The sequence below is a fragment of the Stereum hirsutum genome (assembly GCF_000264905.1).
Source record: "Stereum hirsutum FP-91666 SS1 unplaced genomic scaffold STEHIscaffold_9, whole genome shotgun sequence".
NCBI lineage: Eukaryota > Fungi > Basidiomycota > Agaricomycetes > Russulales > Stereaceae > Stereum > Stereum hirsutum.
The window spans coordinates 1560000-1573327 of record NW_006763139.1 but is presented as its reverse complement, the minus strand read 5'-3'; the positions used below and the strand labels follow the sequence as shown (position 1 = coordinate 1573327).

Sequence of the window (13328 nt, the reverse complement as noted above, 5' to 3'; positions counted from 1 at the left end):
TGAATTTTGGAATAGCTCTGCACTGCATCATAGGAGAAGCAACCACTATGGCATCCTCGCCAGCGATGGTGTCATAGCCTCCCAATATCCCGAACAAGCACGTACATGTAAATGGATCACAGCTATTGAACGTTTGAACATCTACTCCGCCTTCGAGGTCTGCTTCTCTTGCTTGACCAGAGGACCTTCGTCCTGTCGTCTCCCCGATACCTTGACAAAACCATCCATGGCGTAGTCTGCGTATGACAACTGTAACCCGACAGATTGGTAAAAAAAAAACATTAGAAAAAAATAGTGCAGAATCGCGATCGAGACGCACCCATTGCGCGAAATCCCTTAAGAAGCTCGGGAGCAATCTCAGCACGGGAACAAAATTCACGTAGAACGGAAGGTAGATCGTTCGTGAATGTTGCTCGTCCAATGCAGCGATCACTGCTTTGGCGATGGTGATGGGTTGTAAGGAAGGTACGAAGAACTTGAACAGGAAGTTCTGAGGGAAATGGGTGGTCGAGAAGAGAGGAGTCTGGATGTGCCCCGGAACGAGGAGCGTCGTCCGGACTTCAGGGGCGAGGTAGCTAAGCGGGTAGAATTCAGCCGTCTGTTGCAAACCTTGCTCTGGAGAGAGCCTACCGCTTGTCTAGTTCGTAACGTAACGACTCGTGTAACGATATGGTAGCAGCTTTAGAAGCATTGTAATCGGCTGGAGAGAATGAGATGAGAATCTCCATCCGGGTGATTTGTGGTATGCACTTACTCATTTGCGCCATTCCTACCAACCCTGCCACCGAGCTGACGGTGATCTATTACAATGACAATTTAATGGAAAAAGTAGCTTTTTATAGACATTCACTCACGATGTGACCAGCTTTGTTCTTGATCATCTCCGGTAAGAAGGCCTTGAGAGTCCAGAAGTGGGCAAGGGTATTGACGCCAATGGTCCTACGTGAGAGGTGAGTCACCATCATTGACAGTGCTCAACCTTGCTTACTGTTGAACGTCTTCCGGAGACAAGTCAATGAGAAGTTTGCCTTGCACGACACCCGCATTGTTTATGAGCACAGTGGGATGCCCAAGCTGAAATCAAGGAGTCGTGTTAGTTCGAAAGAGGAGGGATGATGGGATCAGTTCAGCTACCTCCTCAACAATCTTTTTGGACACAGCCTCGACCTCCTCCCATTTTGACACGTCACACTTGTAGTAGACAATGTTATCTACACATACACAACGTGAGCTCTTGAACAGAGTAGAAAGATATAGAGCTAGCTTACAGTTTTCGGTAACGATTGGGTTGACATCGAGTACGACGACTGTGACATTACGAACGGCGAGAGTGTTCGCGATCAACTCTCCGATGCCAGAGGAACCTGAAGTATCATGTCAGAATGTAAGACTTGGTATGTATGGAGCAGCAGAGTTGTGAGACTTACCACCAGTGACAACCACGATCTGTTCACCCCAGTCCAAAGCTGCAGGACCGAACAAAAGACTGCCCTGGTTACGGTATAGTCGAGAATACCATTTCAATCCCCCTAGGTGCCGCGTAAGTAATCTTTTTTCTGGTGAGGAGGAAGGTGAATACACACAGAACGCGGCCAAGGCACCCACCCAGCCAAAAGGTACGAGCACTGGTAAGTCACTCGTGGTATATCCCTGGAACATGAAGAAAACGGGGATGAGGAAACAAAAGAACGGGCCTAATAAATGTCAGCCTGATTCCGCAATACTCGAAGATGCAATAAGACTGACTGAGCAAAGTGTTGTTCATGACTTTGATGACAAGGTCTATGTCGAAGCTGTCGTAGACCTGACCCGCGGTGTATGCTGGTGCCTCCATCTTTGAATAGGTAATTTGGGGATATAGATGAGGTGAAATAATACGAAGGACCAGCCGTTCGAACAGTAATTGAAGCTGATAGATGAAGCTGAAGGAGAGTGTCGAAGTCGAAAGCAAGGGTGACGATGGTCCACAACTGGAGATCACGACGGAGACTGCGAAGGTCGTCGCTCTCAAGCCGTCGGGCCACGTGGCCTTGATGGAGGTACCTCGGACATAACGTTTTGAAATGATTGCCCTTGGCTTCATCAAGTGCTCGAGAGCTCCGATGGCGACCTTCCGTCCTGCTTTCGCGCAGGCACTTCTGTCTCATACCACCACCATCACTTGGTATCTGAACAATGCCTCCCAAACAGCGCAAAAAGCAGGCTCCTGCGACTCCTCGCTCTGCTCCGAAGGCAACTGCGCCATCGCCCAGCACACCTCCTCGACAGCCGACTCGTGGCGAGCCAGCTGTCACTGGTCCAGATGAAGAGAAAACATCACCTCTTGTCATGCTATTTCTCTTCCCAATATTAACGATAATCGCAACACTATCCCTGGCTTTCTTTTTCTACCAAAGGTTCTTGGAACCATTGTATGGTTCAGTCCCTACGAACAACTACATGGACAAACTTATCTGGCTCCCCTGTCTTCTCGGTGCATACGCCCCATCACCCTCACTATGGAGCTCTTTGGGTCTGTTTGGAGTACTGCTCTCGGCGTTGCCTCTATCTTCGTATTGGGTTGCTGCTCTTACTGCTAGATGGGGAGACCCTCTCATTGGACCTCTGGTCACTCATGCACTTGTGTTGATTCCGGTTGTCTACGCGGGTATCGCGACTGTGAGCAAGATTGTGGTACGTCAAATTTATATAATGAATTTGAGGATGGGCGCCCCTCGGAACAATATGCCATACATTCGTCTCTTCGGCTTAGATGCTCAATTCCTGAATTATCGTTTCAGCGCATCATTGAGAGCCAGTCAAGCCAAACGACTATGTTACGGTATACGATCCTTCCGGCTTGCGGATCAAGTATCACGGGTCTTTCGTCTTTATGGGGCCAAATGGAGTCCCATGGCCTCACACCGAGTCAAACAGTATGATTTTTCACCAACTTTCATGTCGGAATGAAGCGCTGATCATCCTCCTTAATTCGCCCTCATAGTTACAACTCTGTGGTGGTTTATGCATCACCATTTTTGCTGTCTCTCTACCACTACGTGCTCCTGCATCAGCAAAATCGTCTTCAGGATTTTCACTCCCGTGGCAAACCATCGTACCCGTCATCGTGCTCCCCCTGCTCCCATTGCTCCTTCCAAAACTTGAGCCACCGACTCTCACACGTCCACTTATAGAGCCCTTCGTTGACGCTACTGCCTCCATGCGTATCCTCTACTCTGAACGCTCACGCACGGGCCATATTCTCGTCGGCGAAACTCTTCCCAATCCGGACTGGAAACCCGACGCAAACGAGTCGTATCCCTCTTCCATGCGCTATCTCAGAGCGTCTCATTCGCTGCTGGGAGGCAACTGGGTTAGCCCCAAAGTCTTCGCTCGAGATCCGACGACAGTGCTCTTCAAGGACGAGGCTGGTACACCTCTGGGAGATACCATTTATAGTGCATTCGTGGTTCAAGAGGCCGTGCGGTTGTTCGAGATCGAGGGACGGTCTTTCGATGAAGGGGAGCACGCTCTGCTCATGTGAGTTGCACCATTCTTCTATTTACTACCTGTGTCTAATATCAGCCTTGCAGCGGCCTTGGCACCGGAAACGCAGCCACTGCTCTGATCAAGCACGGCGTCCCAACGACCGTCGTTGAAATCGACCCAGCAGTCTACAATGTTTCGCGTCAGTTCTTTGGACTACCGGACGTCGGAGACGATCATGTATTCCTTGAGGACGCCCGTACCTATGTGAGGAAGAAGAAGACGCAATTGGAGCAGGGCTCGAAGGACCCTAAGTTTACCTACGTTATTCACGATTTGTTCTCTGGCGGTGGTGTGCCTGCCCATCTGTTCACATCACAGTTTTGGGAGGAGTTGAAGGCGATTATGCATCCTGAAGGGGTGGTTGCTGTGGTAAGCACAAAATGTTCTTCTCTATGCAATTGTACCAAGGCTAACGAAAGCTATTTCCGCAGAATTTCGCTGGATTGCTAGGCACGGACTCATCGAGGGCGGTGTTACTCACTTTAAAGAAAAGCTTTGGTCAATGTCGCGCTTTCCATGATTCACAGAAAGTCATGACGGACGAAGAGTTGCTTGCTGGCTTTATGAACATGGTACGTCTCTCCTTTTTGAAGATAAAAAAAAACTGTGCTCATGGTAGGCGTCTAGGTCTTCTTCTGCACGCCGTCGACCAAACCAATGACGTTCCGCACATTGAGAGAAGAAGACTTCCTAAACTCCAACCTCCGCTCCAACATCCTGGGCAACCTTCCTAAAAGCGAGATCGACGCTAAACTCATCCGAGGAGACATGAAAGGGGAGGACGGAGAGAAGTGGGTACTGAAGGACGAGAATAATCGGCTTGCGCTTTGGCAGCACTCGGGAGCTTTGGATCATTGGAAGGGTGAGTCTGGCGGACTTTTTTCCTTGTTGGAAACCCGAGCAAGAAGCTGATTAGACTCGGACCTCAGTGATGCGCCAGATTTTGCCTGATGTGTTTTGGGAGACGTTTTGAGCGGTGGAGGAATTTGTCTGAACAAAAATCTCAGGATAGACTCAAGGCCACATACTACTTGTTTTGACATACTGCCGTGGAGAATATTCATCACATTCGCTGGACTTTGCCTCCGTTGTATCGCCTGAGGTGCTCTTGTTGAATCTAGAGGCCTGTACTTATTTGTGGCGCATCGGAGGAAAGACGCTCGATCCGGACCGGCTCGCGTGGTCAAGCGGCCGTTCGGCGACTGAACGCGACAGATTCGCAAGGCTCGCGCGCAAAACCGAATTCTCATCGGATTTCTATCTTTCTTCCTCTCTGCAACCATCCACTATCCACTATCCACCATAGCTCGACAAATCCTACCGAGAGCCTTGCGTTCGATGTCCGTGCTCTCTCTAATCCTCAAACCGCTAGCATATCTCGGTTTACCTGTCTTCCTCCTACACACTGCATCCCGATCCTCTCCAGTCGCCCGATATTATGTCCGCCTCACACTCTACCTCTCTACCATCGGTCTGTGCTCTGCATGGGGCGCCGTTGTATCCTTCGCAATGGCCCTCGCTGGCCAAAGATTCAATGTGAATTGGGTCATTGCACGGACATTCTATGCCGTTGCGAGTCGGGTGATGGACATCAAGATATCGGTAGAGGGAGAGGAACATCTCGATACGAGACCAGCAGTGCTTGTGGGTAATCATCAAAGTATGCTGGATATCCTTTATCTTGGAAGGTCAGTTCCTATCTTTCCCCCTCACAAATGTCCGTATCCTAATATAAGTCTTATACTACTCCTTCTACCTTTCTGTTCCCGGTCCTTTGATCCCTCTGCAGGATATTCCCCCTCCGAGCCTCCATCATGGCCAAGAAAGAGCTTCAATGGATGCCTCTTCTTGGTCAATACCTCACCGCATCAGGCGCCGTCTTCGTCGACCGCGGAAACAACGCCAAAGCCGTTCGCTCACTCGCTGCAGCCGGCGAATCCATGCACGCACGCACTACTTCACTTTGGCTCTTCCCCGAGGGCACTCGCTCAATGCGCCCGTACCATGACATGTTGCCATTCAAGAAGGGCGCCTTCCATCTCGCAGTGCAGGCCGGTGTACCGATCGTACCCGTTGTATGTGAGAACTACTGGAGGCTGTATAGGAAGAATGTGTTTGAGAGCGGGACGTTGAAGCTCAGAGGTGCGTTTCTCGTGCTCTATCATCCTTGTATTGGCATCCTTGGCTCCTTGGGCTGACTGAGCTTTTGGACGTGTTCTAATTTTGATTTTGTTTGCTGTGCTGCGCTCAAACGCCCGTATCGCTATAGTATTGCCACCCATCCCAACAGCTGGTCTCACTGTCGCAGACGTGGCCGACCTAACGATACGTGTCCGCGAACAAATGATCGCTGCCCTCCGAGAAATCTCAGACCCCAACGCCCCACCTCCACCTCCCACTTCTGCACCTTCAACGTCTAAATCCGCATCCCCGTCACCCACACCAGCACCCCAGACAGAAGCAGACCTGAAAGTCGACTCACGTGCCCCGCCTTCACAATCCCCCGCTGAAGCTACTTCAGCTATCTTGGAACCAGAGGCCACTGAAGCTGCTGCTGCTGCTGTACAGGCCACGGAGAGGCCAAGCGAGAAGGAAGTTCTGGAACCGAGTCCTTCAGAGACTTCTTCGCGTCCGAGTTCAGAGGCGGAGGAGGCGGAGATGTCGAGGAGGAGGGAGAGCAGTGAGAATGGGACGGAGACAGAGGAGGATGAGGGGATGGTCTTGGTTGGGAGGCCGTCATAGTTCGGAGGACTGGTCTGATTGGTGAGAGAAGTGATGGCGCGGTGAGCGTCGAGGGTCAGACGATTTATCTGTAAAGGAGGTAATATGGATTTTTTTACTGCTCATGTACCCGGGATACCTGACTAAATGCTTATCATAATGATAATATGAGACGCCTACTCAGTCTACATAACTCGCACACATGAGGGTCCAATACAGCGTCTCTGTCGTTGCCTGACAGTTCATTTTGTCAGTGTGCACCATGCAGAGCGGGGCCATTTCTTTCTTCGATGCCTGGCCAAGTACTGGTGATTATATTTCGGTCGTCTGGTGGGCCCCATGTCAGTATCAGCAGTAGGGGTAGCGGTACTGACGAGAGGATGATGATGGATGGGCCAGTTCCGAAGCCTGTGGCTCGTCTCGCGCGCGAAAGTTGCGATTCCGCATAATTTCTGAAAGCGCTGTAAATTCTTGACTATCGGCAGTCACGTGGTTATGTCGCACGTGCACGTGAAACGCGCGAACTTCGAAGGCCTCAGCGTCAGCGTGACAGCGTGAGGGGCTTGAGCTCATTGCTCAAGCTTTCTCTCTGACTCCAGCATGTCGAACAGACACTCCGCTATCTAGTATCACCCCCACGAGATTCTACGGAACCTGAGACACCATCGGCAGCACTCGCTCGAGAGAGGCTCGCGGTATCCGTAGAGCATCGCCCAGCGCCCCGTCGAACGACTCGACGTCTACGCCAGAGCCCACGTCGGGGCCTACGCAGGAGTTCACGCAGGAGCCCATGTCGGAGCCCGCATCACCATCTAGCTCTGGGTCAAACGATCTCGAGCCTGCGTCCTCACACCGTTCTGGCGGCACGTCAAACGAGTCCTCGCCGGGGCTCCCCTCACAATCAAGCAAACGTCCGAGCGAGCCGTTACCGTCCACTCCGCACCCCTCCAGTCCGTCGTCGCATCAGCACCAGTCGACTCCTCTCCGCGAGGATGATCCTGACACTCATAGCCTTTCTGGGGTACCTACCACATCGATACCGATTCGGAAGGGCCACACGGCGACTCAGCCATTTACTTCTAACCACTTGTTCATCGATCCAGCATACATGCGCGCGGCAGAAGAATTGAAAGGAAAGCTCGTGGAGATACCGACCCGTGAACTGCTCGATCGACTTCCAATTCGTGATGGCCCAGGGATGTTAACCGCGCAATTTGACCTTCGGCCGCTGAAGAAACTCAAAGACGTTACACTGGAAAACCAATCTTATGATTTGTTTGTGCGTGGTTCGTGTCCATTTGCTGTCCTGTTCGTGCTGATTGTTCCATAGATCAAGGCGATGCAACCCTACCTGGCTAAGGGCTGGGAATTGAAGGACACCCACAATCACGCAGATCCAGACTCGAAAACACCCTTGGGCAACAGTGACGTAAAACCCGATCTTGCGCTCTACGCTCCCAACATGTACGATGACGCTCGGCCCTGTCGGTCAAAAACGGCAGCGCTGTTTGGCGAAGCCAAAATACTCGAGACGAGCGAGCCTTTCCGTCTGCCACTTGAAGCCAGCTCTGAGCTCCTGGAGCGCAAAACGGAGGCTGCTCACCAGACGCGAGGACAGCTCACTGTGTATCATAACGCCATACAGGCAGCTCAGCAGCGCACACGCGTCTATTCCTTTTACTATCGCAAAAACTTCGCTCGCCTTCTTTGCCATTCTCGTAGCGGCACTGAAGTGACGCCCTTGATCGACATGACCAAGAGCAACGAGGTCCATGAATTCTTTTGGCGGTACACTCGGGCTTTGTCCGCTGAGCGTGGGCTAGACACCACCTTCGAGCGCGCTCCTGACGATGACCCTCATGTCTCCTCCGCTCGCACACATCTTTTTCTCAAGGTCGATGATCCAGTCTTCAAGGTCTCCGTTGGCTCTCACGTGTTCTACATCTCAAGTCCATTCACTACCACCCATGGATATCCAGTCGGTCGCGGTACTCGATGTTACGAAGCATACAACCCCGTGAATGGGAAACGCGTCCTTCTGAAAGACACTTGGAGATATGCAGAGTACCCTCCGGAGCACGAAATCTACGAAAAGCTCCGTGACTCGGGCGTTTCGAACGTTCTTCGGGTCGTTGCTTGGGGAGACGTCGAGGGCCCTCTTCAGACTTGCGGTCGTGATGGTGGGCTCCGAGAGCTTATTCACTATCGGATCGTCTTAGACGAGGTCGGGAAATCTCTCACCGAGTTCGACTCGACTCATCAGTTTATAACTGTGATCCGGGACGCATTGCGAGGTTCGTCTCCCTCCATAATTTTTGACGCAGATGCTTATTCGCTTACGACCTTGCTTCAGCACATCGAGAGGCGTCGCAGGCGGGAATCCTTCACCGGGACATATTCGTCGGCAACATCGTCATTGTTGAAGGTCGAGGTTATCTTATCGATTGGGAGCTCGCCAGTGTAGGCGACACGCCAATGAGGGCTAGCGAACGCACAGTATGTCACACAATCACGCTTTCTCTTCTTCATCGACGATATCTGACGGCCGTGCAGGGGACGTATCAGTTTTTTTCACTAGCCCTTCTCAAAAATCCTAGCAAACGCCACGAGACCAGCGATGACATCGAATCGTTCTTGTGGGTGATGTTGTGGATCGCGATCCGACATGCGCCCAACGGCCTCACAGCCGATGACCGCCTCGCAATGTTGTCCTACTTTGATTTTAGCAAGACGAAGACCCCAGCAAGGGCCAAGTCCTTGTGGACACTCGCCGGTGGAGAACTGGTGACCAGCAAGCGTGAAGGACTCCTACTTACCACATCATTCTTCGCAGACCTATTAGAAAGGTTGACGGCGGATTTCCGGCTCGCGTGGCATCGCGAAGAGAAGGAGGCCGTGGAGCGCTGGGCAACACATGATTGGATGGAGGATACTATGGAGGATGCGTGCAAAAACGACGAGTGGTCTGCAATGAAGGACGGAGCAGTGGACCATCCGGTAGCGCAGCCGCCGGAGGCTCCGAAAGCGGTGATGAAGAGGTTTAGTGAGATCGAATCCGATACAAAGCCGGCGATGAAGAGACGAAGGATGCACAAGGAGGATTCCTGAGGTCTGAGGCTTACTGTATCTCTGCATCTTCCCGTACCTCATGTATGTGTGTACTGTATATCGTGTCGAGTGAACTCGTGGACTTTTCTCCACTACCATGAGCAGTACAGCTCTTCTTCAAGTTTCCGTCCCGAACCAACTCTCACTGCGGGAAAACAATACGTATACATGTGAAGATGATTTGAGATTGCTCGCAACAAGTGGGCCACAACTCGAAGCCACGGACATGCATGCCGCGGCGTGGCGGCGGTGCCGCAGTGTTGCTTGTTCAGCGAGTTTCGTGGCGAGTCCAACTTGACATCCAGCCACTATCATGGACAGAATACGTTCCATCGCTGGGTACGCTGTTCGATTTTATGGGGGCCTTGATACTTACGTTCATCTAGGAAATACCGCTCGAGAGCGAGCGAGGAAGCAAACCCTGAGCTCACCGTCAGTCCAGTCCTACTTATCATCGTCCTTACGCTTACAGTCTCTGTACTCGTGAATGCTAGCTTCGTGCGGTTCTGCTAGGGCTGCTCATCGGCTGTTTGCTATGCTTTACGAACCTGTATTTTGGACTTCAAACAGGATGGATCAGCATGTTTGTCCCTTCTCATCTCGTCTTCGCCGGTCCAGGACTTTGTCTGCGCCACATTCTGACGCCACTCGTTTGTTCATTGTTGAAGGATGTCTCTCCAATCTGCTCTTATCGGTTTCCTCGTGTCGAAACTGTTGCCTACCCCGATGTCTCCTCAAGAGAACGTCGTGATTCAGACGACGGCTGTCGCGACTGGCACAGTGCGTATTTACTAGTTCTGAGGCCATCCCCCTATCGGAGCTCGTTCGCTCATATTGCTTACCTTGACCGTCTAGATGCCACTTGCTGCCGGATTCGTAGGCATCATACCGGCACTTGGATTGTTGGAAGAGGATAAAGATGGATCATCACCCATTCAACTGTCTTGGATAGCTGCTGTCCTGTGGTCCTGCGCGGTGGCCTACTTCGGGTTCGGTTTTCTATACTGCTATTACCGTCATGGTGCATCCAGGCTTATATTCGCTTCAAAGGGTCTTCATGTCTCCCCCGCTTCGTAAACAAGTGGTACGGCCCTTGATCACAATTCTTTGTATACGCACACTCAACTCAAATCACTACTTCTGTCTTCATGTTTCTTCGTTTTCGTATAAAAGGTGATTGAAGAACAACTCGCATTTCCTTCCGGAACAGCCACCGCCCAGCTCATCTCAGTCCTGCACAAAATCCCTTCACCAGCCCCAAGCACCCTCCGTCAACGTTCAGGATACACCGCCATTGGATCCGAAGAAGACGGCATCGACGTCCCTCCACCTCCAGAGACACCGATGGAAGCCGAACGCGAGGAGGTGAGGGTGCGCGAGACGGTCACTAGTGAGGGGTGGTCGGCGCTCTCTTGGAGCTTTGCGGCGTCTGCTGTTTTGACGGTATGTCCAATGCGTTTGGAGAAATGTTAACATGATCGGTGGTGGTGGTGGTGTTGATACGGTGTATTTCTTTAAGCTTGCAGCGTATTTCTTCCCCGTGATATTTGCTGTTCCGTTGTTTGGAACGTACTTGGCTAGTCAGTGGTTGTGGACGTTCACACCGAGTTTATCCTATGTCGGTCAAGGTACGCTTTATAATCGTCTATCGTTCCAACCGGCTCACGTCTTCCAGGTATCATCATGGGCTTTCCCACCACACTCAGCATGAACCTAGTAAACCCACCTCCATCCCTCGTCTCACCGTCTCATATACTGACACTTCCACCCAGGGCATGCTAGTCGGCTGGGGCATCCTCTCCCCCATCTCCCACAACGCAGGCTGGGCTCCAGGACCCGTAGGCAGCATGTCCGACGGTGCTCGCGGCTGGATCCTCTGGACCTCCCTCGCCATCATGTGTTCCGACTCCGTCATCTCCCTCGTCCCCGTCATGTACACCTCCGTCCTGAAGCTCGTGAGCGGGAAGAAAGCGGTGCCGGAAGACGATAATGAGGTCGAGACGGAGGATAGGCTCGTTTCGAATAATATTGTGGTCTGGGGACTGGGGGTCAGTGTTGTCGTTGGGACTATCATCGTTTGGGGCTTGTTTGGGGCGGAGGGGATTAAGCCGTGGGCTACTGTTGTCGGGTTCGTTATGGGTGGGATTTTGAGTATCCTCGGGTAGGTGGCGTATTCATCAGTTAGGTTTGGATTAGAGCTGAATTGACCGTTCATGTGTGGGATAGCGTGAGGGCACTTGGCGAGACAGACTTGAACCCCGTGAGCGGGCTCGGGAAGATCAGTCAGTTGCTCTTCGCGGTGATCCAGCCAGGAAACGTCGTAGCCAACATCATCGCCGGCGGAGTCGCAGAAGCCGGTGCGCAACAGTAAGTTCGCTCTCGTCCTCTCTTCTCACTGTCATCTCATCCTACTGACCACCACAACGACGACCGATAACCGATGAACCAGAGCCGGAGATCTCATGCAAGACCTCAAAACGGGACACCTCATCCAAGCCTCCCCCCGCGCCCAATTCTACGGCCAACTCATCGGCTCCACCCTCTCCATCTTCGTGACCGTGACGGCCTACAGCCTCTACAACCGCGCCTACACCATCCCCGGGCCCTCCTTCCCCGCGCCGACAGCCTACGTCTGGCTCTCGCTCGCGCGTCTCCTCCGTGACGGGTCCTTGCCCCCAAATTCAGGCATCTTCATGCTCGTGTTCGCGATCTTTTTTGCGGGGGTGGCGGGGCTGAAGACGTGGGCGGTGAGGCATCATAGTGCGAAAGTGAGGGGGATGGCGAAGTGGTTGCCTTCGGGTGTGGCGTTCGCTATTGGCTTCTTGAACACGCCGTCGTTTTCGATCGCGAGGCTGCTAGGTGGGGTGGTGGAGTATCTGTATCGGAGGAGGTTGGCGAGGAAGTATGGGGAGGGAGGAGCGGGGAATCAGCATGGAGAGGGAGGGGAAAGTATCAGGTTGATCGTGATCGCGAGTGGATTCGTGCTCGGGGAGGGCGTGATTAGTATTGTGAGTTTGGTGTTGAGGACGGCGGGCGTGGGCGCGGCGAGTTGTTGGGGGTGTGGGCATGGGATGTGTGGGGGGTGTTGAAGGTAATTATTTTCGTTTTCGTTTTCGTTTGCCGTTTGTTTGTTTGTTTGGATATCACGAAAATGTGACAAGAATGGGCTGGTGTTCATCTTTGGATTTATCTTTTATTCTGGGTTGGAGTTGTGCCCGTCCCGCTATCCCGCCCGACAAAGATACTATAGCTATCGTCAACTATCGTTCAAGCTCAAGCTCAAGCTTGGCAGGACTGCATTCCTACTCATAAGTAAGGCCTAAAACTATCTGCCTATCCGTTCGGCGAAAAGCATGTTCTGTATGTCGACAAAACTTCCCATCTGCCAGCATGTACGACCCACTTGAACTTATCTCACACATGTACACTGGCACATACACCTCGCCGAAAGCCGGATTGCGATTCACACGCAACTCAAAAGGCTTAAAAATTAGGTTTGTGAGCTTAAAATTCGCTTCGGCAACTCGGCGGCTCTGCGCTGGTAGCCTGCAGGGAGTTCCCGTCCTCGGAACGGAGAACGAGAGATTGAGCGAGATGGGACGGAAGTGGAGACAGAGACGGCGTTCGTCGCGAGTCTGTACATGTCGCGCACGTTCGGTGCAATGAATCTATTAGTGGGGATGATATCACAGCGGATGGATACGAGGCTATTCAGGATAAAATTGTGTTGCATAAACGCGAGGGCGAGCGGGGAGGAAGAGGAGTGCCTAAATGGGGGGATGTGGAGTGTGTGGCCCGATTAGAGTTGAAACAAAAAAAAAACAATTGACGAAAAAGAAGAACAGCGAGAGTTTCTGTGAGCGAGGTGACGGTTTTCAACAGGGCATCTACAAAAGGGGAAACGACGGATGAGCATGCTCGTCGGTCGTGCAACGGTGCTCAGGCTCTGCTCATGTGTGTGCGGTGATTGG

General features: G+C 52.2%; 5 protein-coding genes across 5 annotated transcripts; 4 read left to right on the top strand and 1 right to left on the bottom strand.

Moving 5' to 3' along the window:
- Positions 1-13: 13 nt before the first annotated feature.
- On the bottom strand, positions 14-1964 carry STEHIDRAFT_81165 (retinal short-chain dehydrogenase/reductase). The gene is made up of 11 exons (XM_007305243.1): positions 1747-1964; positions 1584-1694; positions 1428-1529; positions 1269-1364; positions 1135-1211; positions 989-1074; positions 855-939; positions 755-800; positions 631-700; positions 320-575; positions 14-249 (listed from the first exon to the last, which is right to left on the bottom strand). The coding sequence occupies exons 1-11, from the start codon at positions 1832-1834 to the stop codon at positions 142-144; spliced, it is 1125 nt and encodes a 374-aa protein (XP_007305305.1). The 5' UTR covers positions 1835-1964; the 3' UTR covers positions 14-141.
- Positions 1965-2328: 364 nt separating this feature from the next.
- Positions 2329-4604, top strand: STEHIDRAFT_99310 (uncharacterized protein; the record flags this gene model as incomplete). Its single annotated transcript, XM_007305590.1, has 6 exons — positions 2329-2850; positions 2984-3519; positions 3573-3897; positions 3960-4100; positions 4156-4390; positions 4458-4604. 6 exons carry the CDS (start codon positions 2329-2331, stop codon positions 4499-4501), a joined length of 1803 nt encoding a protein of 600 aa, XP_007305652.1. The 3' UTR covers positions 4502-4604.
- Positions 4605-4864: 260 nt separating this feature from the next.
- Positions 4865-6426, top strand: STEHIDRAFT_81161 (1-acylglycerol-3-phosphate O; the record flags this gene model as incomplete). The annotated part of the gene is made up of 3 exons (XM_007305242.1): positions 4865-5216; positions 5318-5670; positions 5798-6426. Coding segments are annotated over 3 exons (1178 nt in total), but the record flags the coding sequence as incomplete, so codon positions are not given.
- A 1639-nt stretch (positions 6427-8065) lies between these two features.
- STEHIDRAFT_28904 (uncharacterized protein) lies at positions 8066-8925 on the top strand (the record flags this gene model as incomplete). Its single annotated transcript, XM_007305108.1, has 3 exons — positions 8066-8543; positions 8603-8745; positions 8803-8925. Coding segments are annotated over 3 exons (744 nt in total), but the record flags the coding sequence as incomplete, so codon positions are not given.
- Positions 8926-9677: 752 nt separating this feature from the next.
- STEHIDRAFT_81155 (OPT oligopeptide transporter) lies at positions 9678-12554 on the top strand. Its single transcript, XM_007305241.1, has 12 exons — positions 9678-9696; positions 9744-9789; positions 9852-9940; positions 10026-10137; positions 10213-10346; positions 10408-10441; positions 10531-10800; positions 10877-10985; positions 11033-11073; positions 11130-11518; positions 11584-11724; positions 11807-12554. Coding segments are annotated over exons 3-12 (1872 nt in total). The 5' UTR covers positions 9678-9696; positions 9744-9789; positions 9852-9938; the 3' UTR covers positions 12447-12554.
- Positions 12555-13328: the final 774 nt, after the last annotated feature.

Excerpts from the sequence above, each read along its gene's own strand:
- STEHIDRAFT_81165 (XM_007305243.1), bottom strand. The coding sequence starts at position 1,834 with ATGGAGGCACCAGCATACACCGCGGGTCAGGTCTACGACAGCTTCGAC. Across the intron at positions 1,365-1,427 it reads GATCGTGGTTGTCACTGGTG|GTTCCTCTGGCATCGGAGAG; the intron begins GTAAGTCTCACA and ends ATGATACTTCAG. Across the intron at positions 250-319 it reads TAAGGGATTTCGCGCAATGG|TTGTCATACGCAGACTACGC; the intron begins GTGCGTCTCGAT and ends GTCGGGTTACAG.
- STEHIDRAFT_81155 (XM_007305241.1), top strand. Across the intron at positions 10,347-10,407 it reads TGCGCGGTGGCCTACTTCGG|GGTCTTCATGTCTCCCCCGC; the intron begins GTTCGGTTTTCT and ends TTCGCTTCAAAG. Across the intron at positions 10,442-10,530 it reads CCCCGCTTCGTAAACAAGTG|GTGATTGAAGAACAACTCGC; the intron begins GTACGGCCCTTG and ends TTCGTATAAAAG.